At 40.1% G+C, this 6,000-nt stretch overlaps 1 protein-coding gene across 4 annotated transcripts in view; it reads right to left on the minus strand.

Annotated features, from left to right (window-relative positions):
- Positions 1–1,710: 1,710 nt before the first annotated feature.
- Positions 1,711–6,000, minus strand: part of tgfbr2b (transforming growth factor beta receptor 2b) — a 21,857-nt gene continuing 17,567 nt past the window's right edge. For all 4 annotated transcript variants that reach the window (XM_028597632.1, XM_028597631.1, XM_028597634.1 and 1 more), the window contains 2 exons: positions 4,279–4,403; positions 1,711–2,967 (listed from right to left, as the gene is read on the minus strand). In XM_028597632.1, the coding sequence (XP_028453433.1) occupies positions 2,788–2,967; positions 4,279–4,403 (305 nt within the window). In that variant the 3' untranslated portion in view covers positions 1,711–2,787. The remainder of the gene's footprint in view (positions 2,968–4,278; positions 4,404–6,000) is intronic.

Consider the following 6,000-nt stretch of genomic DNA (forward strand, 5'->3'; position numbering starts at 1 on the left):
TCCAGTGCAGTGCTTTTTTTTTTTTTTTTTTTTTTTTATACCCTCAAAGCACAAACGTTAGCTCATTGGATCCCTGCACCCAGTTGGCTCCAGAAGACACAAATGATGTCTTTGTATGCAGTATCCAGAAGAACCACTACGCCCTCTACTGGTCAAAAGACAAAATGCAGGTGTTAGGCATTTTCAAGGCAATATTATACTGTACTTTAGTGTTGCCGGCAATAAAGTAAATAAGTGTGCACAAGCTCCCATATTGCCTTAATCAAAACACAAACTGGGATGGTATCACAGACATGAGTATTTGTACCAACTGACTGAGAAAGTTTAAAAAACAAACCAAAAACTGAAAGACACAACATACAATGTCATTTATTTGTTCACCTTATTATGACCTCAATTGCTGAATCTAAAATTGAGTGAATTAATTTGCAATGTGCGACAATACAAGCTGGCATAACAGGATTAAACATAAAATAATTATTGTTGACTTCATTGTTCCACACTGGTCCTTTTCTAGAGGATCCACACTCTGTGGCGTTATTCTCTTACTGACACCAACATATTTTCAGGAGGCATTTAGAGGCATTCACTTTCTTCAATATGTATCTCCCTTCTGAGAACTTGACACCTTTGCTGCAGAGTAATTGGCATCATATTTGATTGTGAAAAATGAAGAGAAATGTTACTTTTGTTACTGTGAAAAAATAAATCATTCATCATCAGTATGTATATCCAGCAGCGGTCCAATTTATCCGTAGTGCAGCCCACACTGAGTGCGCCTGTAGCATAGTTTATGTAAATAGAGCATGTAAACTGTAGGAAGGGCAATGGAAACCACCCTATGAGGCAACAATCAGCCCACTGTAGCTGATAAATCACTTTTCATACTGTTCCAAAGTGCATTTGTTCAGCAGTTCATGTATTGTCAGTGGTGCTGCTTCACAACTGCAGCCTAGGCTAATCTGTTTTAAATATAAGAAAGGCAGTTTTTGACATAACAGAATGAGTTGTGTAGGGATACATGATCACATAGCATCTGGCTTGACAAAAGAGAGTTAAATCACATGTAACACAGACATGCTGACATGACCACATACACATATATACTACATAAAGGAGCTTTTTTTTAACAGCCTTGCAAGATAGATTCTGGAAGCCAGTGGATGAATTAAAAGCAGCTGCCTGCAAGATTCAGGCGGACAGGCTGGGAGACACAGGCAGACAGTGGCATAGACCGGTAGGCAGAGAGCCACAGACAGACAGACACATATTCCAGTCTGAGTCAGCTGTGGGCTCAAGATGAAAGGTCTATCGGCAAAATACACTGTAGACACACTCAATGCCAAACACTGTGTGGACCTGCTGAACCCCATCTAGCACAAACACACGCGCAAACACACACAATGTAAAAACATTAGGCCCGGTCTATCAATCAATAGAGAATTGCCACCATGAGCTTGCAAATGTCTTGTTTATATAGTGTGCATGATGGAATATGCAGGCTTAAATGCCAGAATGAGGCATGCATGCATGCATGACTTGCACTAATATGATTTAAGTTGTGTCACACGGTGTGCCAGGACTGGGACATCAACTTCCTGTTCCAAGCCTGAGAGCAACTGATGGGATATCATCAAGGCCATGACTTTAGTGAGCTTGTCTTCCTGCAGAAGCCGAGGTCTCCGGTAATAAATTAGCTTATATCGCTCCATACTAAAAGCATATTTTCAGTGCATAAGGTGTACTTTTGTAATGTATCACAATGACTACCGTCATTTGATTCAATGTTAGAGATATCAAATATTACATGACAGTTAAGTATAGAATTGATGGTGCCAATCATCTCATATGACATCCTTAGAGGAATAATCATAACTGGCACCAAAGTTCAAAGTATAAAGCAATATGATAGCTATAAAAACACAAAGATTGACACATTGAGACCTGTAACAATTTTAATTATGGCTTTTAGACAAAAATTACTTTGATATAGATCTTTTCTGACCGCTGGATCAGAATTCCCTTTTATGTAACAAAATGTATAGTTCAGCTGTTATAGCATATACACCTACCTTTCAGGCTGAATTTGCGGTCTTTATTTTACAATTCATAGTCCTTGACATATGGTATCAACTTCCCCTGTGGATTATTGCATTGGATGGATTTTCCATTTCTTTGTTGGGTTTTTTTTTATAATTTCTTTTTAATTTCTTGCACAAGAAATTATACTTGCACCCTGAATCCAGTCCTGCAGAATTATGTCCAAGGCCACCATGCCACATAGGAAAAGGTTTAGGTATGCAGTCAAATAAACTATAAGGGAGATAGTAGTGTTATTAACTGTCTTAATATATTACATTGCTCCCTTTTACCCTCTTTTCTACATACGTGCTGTCCCTTTATTTCCTATACCTGACGTGTATTGCCAGAACAAAAAAGACAGACTGAATATATAACATTTGGTGTGCATAGATATTGATAAAGTGCAAATAGTATTTGGTTAAAAAAGCTTTATAATGTAATTTCCCTGTTTGTATGTGACTTGATTCAGTCTTTGATGCATGTAGAAGTCGGTCCCTGGTGTTGAAATGTATGCTTGGTCCTGATCTGTACATGGAAGTCCATCTCTGGTATCAGTTCATCTACATGATTTTCCAGTTTGCTACTCTGTCACACATTTCTGACAAACCCATAGCAAACACTGCATCCACTGGAATTTCTTTCTCTCCCAGCTGCTTGGTTGTACTTTCTCTGCTGCCCTGGTGGGGGCACTGTTTCTGTTGAGCTCTACTTCTCATCCACCATTAAGATTTCATCAGGGATCTTCTCCTCTGAGTCAGAGCGATCAGACAGCTTGTTCAGGTACTCCATGTCGTCGAAGCGCTCGGCAACACACTGGGCTGTCAGACGGGCCTCCGGGTCATGGTCCCAGCACTCGTCTATGGAGGCGCACACCATCTGGATGCCCTGCACGGGGTGCAGTGGAGCACAGATATAATCAGTCAATACTACAAACTTGGGACAAGTCTGACTGAGACAGAATATCATCACCTCAAGCTGAAACTACAAATGTTCATGTGTGCTTATGTGTTTCCATCTGTGTGCGTTTATGTGTGTCAATATGTGTTTACAAGCAGACAAACTAATGCTGTCGAATACAAAAGTCCTGCAATAAATCTTCCTTTCATCAAAGTTATGACGCCTATGTTGTATCGCAATACAAAACAGAAATAGTTTGAAACTAAGCTTAAAAGGAGAACTCCGGGCAATTTTTACGTTAATCTTGATTGCTATATGTATATGAGTACTGTTGATAGCAAAGAAAACAAGCCGAATCGGTGCTAGCAACACGGAGCTGCTGCAGCTAATGCCGAGAGCTCCCACTCAGCTAAAACGGCAGTTATGGGGGCATAAGATAAAGAGTGCCTTTGTGCCTCTTAACAGACACAAAATGCGATTAAAATGTCTGTGCAACATGAACAGGGACCTTACATGACAACAAGATGCATTTAGCAACTTAGCCATTGTTTAAATTCACCTACCCTCTTAGCTGCTGTCTGGGATGAGTGAGTGTGTTCAGCCAGGCTCCGGTAATAATCATCACGCAGCAGTTCCGTGTGTATTTGTAGCATATATATCCATTTTGTGTGCTGTCGTTGGTGAATATGAGTCTCTGCAGTGGCGAATTGTGTGGTAGTTTCCTTAGCCAGGCTAGCAGCCCGGACCGGCATCCTTCTACTTCCTACCCGCCTCCCTCGCCTGCTGAGGCCGATAACAATCCAACAAGCGCCCGCTGGTCTGGTGGAGGTCTTCCAGAAGACCGTTCAAGCCTTTTAGTTAGTGTTATATTATGCTTTTTGTAAGTTGTCCAGCCGGACTTGTTAATTCATTATTTATTAGTTATTAGTTATTATATATTTCTTATTTTTATTTGTGGATGGACGGTGATCAGGCTTTTGCAGTTGCTGCCCCGAGACTCTGGAACAAGTTACACCCTGATATTCGCACTATTACAGATGTGGCTCTTTTTAGGTCCAAACTCAAAACCTATTTGTTTAGAATGGCTTTTAATACGTAGTAGTGGTGTGACAAGTTCACTCTCTATGTAACCTTTTCTGATTTTACTGTTTTCTATGTTTCATTCTTTTTATTGTATGATATGTTGTTTTATTCTTGGTTTCTGATGTGAAGCACTTTGGATACCTGCTGGTTGCTGTAAAGTGCTATATAAATAAATGTTGATTGATTGATTGTGTATGTGTGCGTGGTGCCTCTTACTGGGTGGTTGATCCAGCTGTCGAGGATCTCAGGTCTTCCTTTGTCTCGGAGAACGCTGTCCTTCATGCTCTCTACACACGGGTGTTCTCTCAGGTTCCCAAAGGGTGGCTCGTATTCTTTGACCTCTGCGCGCACACACACACACACACACACACACACACACACACACACACACACACACACACACACACACACACACACACACACACACACACACACACACACACACACACACACTATTAGCCTGTGAGTTGCGGTTGATTACACACTTTGAAACAGATTCCTATCTACTGAACGATGCAGCTCTGTTGAATAGAGATGCGAGATCAGATGGCCGTGGCCCACAGCACACACATCAACAACACCTCTCAAAGGATTCCCTGTGTGCTCTAAATTAAAACTGCAGGTTGCAAACTTTAAATAGCACTGAAACAGCACAAACAACTAAAGAATCCTGTGCTGCCGACAGAGGGGCCGAGGGGGAGATTTGCTGAAGAAACACACTTATTATTATCAAATTTTTACCCTCAGCGTGCAATGTGCTTAAAGTATCTCACTAACGCAGCCCTGGCTTTGTGTCTGCTTTCTTACACAACAAAATCCAGAGTGCTTGTCAAAAGCAATTTATCAGTTGAGTTTACTCAGGTTAAGATTTCAAAAGACTGGTGTGAAGGATATAGCCTGGAAACGGTGGGTCAAGAATTTCCAAAGACAACTTAACTTTACATAAATTAATGTATCCTTGGAGTAAAAACAACTATTCTAATTCCAATTTGCTTTGAAGCGTACAGGGCTCGTTTAAAGAAAACACAAGTTTTAGAGAATCCATAGAGATAAGAAAAGCCTGACTAGGCACGTGACTGTGTCAAGAATGTTGTAGTGAATAGTTCAAGTGGATTTTCAATAATTAAAAGATGACCACAACATGAAAAGGCAGAGAATGCCTAAACAAACAGTTTACAGCACACACAGATTACACAATTTCCACTTGTTTATTTCAGGCTGTTTCGAAAGCCTTAAATTGACTGTTGGCGGTTGTTGAAAACAATGATCCCTCTCATATGTTGCAATAACTGTGTCAGGATGGATCCCTTTTATAATTCCCGTATTAAAAAAGACAGCTATGTACTTCTAGAGTACATATAACTACCAGCTTAAACCTGACAGAGTGAACGGAGTCAAACGTAGTTATTGCATAATAATGTAGAATTTTCTCAAGAAGTGAGAAAAGTATGACAACTAATGACTTAATGATGATGGGAATCAAAAAACAAATACAGAGTAGGCTATCAGTGATACACCTTACAATGATGCTGTAGCTTCTATCTAGTGTCATAAAATCAGTATAGGCATATAGCAGAGTAACTGCTTGTGATTAGTCCACTGCAATTGGTAGTATTTGTCAGTATTTGGGTATAATACATAACCCATTGTTATTATTAACCTATGTGTGTTAATTGTATAGCCCACTAACCCTAGTAAATCAAAATTGGAATGTTTCCAATATTCCCCAGCTAAACTTTCCATGGAAAGTTTCAGAAAATTTACCGGAAAATGTCTGCCCCTTTGCAACCCTAAGCGTGCATACAAACCTAAAGCTGGACTTGCTCGTTTCTGAGCTCTCCATTACAGACACCTACAAGGCAGTCCCAGTCACTGATTGCACAATAAGTTGGTTCTACAAAACAGTATATCTGGCTCTAAATACACACAGATTGCAAA

This window comes from Perca flavescens, chromosome 14, assembly GCF_004354835.1.
Source record: "Perca flavescens isolate YP-PL-M2 chromosome 14, PFLA_1.0, whole genome shotgun sequence".
In the NCBI taxonomy this organism is placed as follows: domain Eukaryota; kingdom Metazoa; phylum Chordata; class Actinopteri; order Perciformes; family Percidae; genus Perca; species Perca flavescens.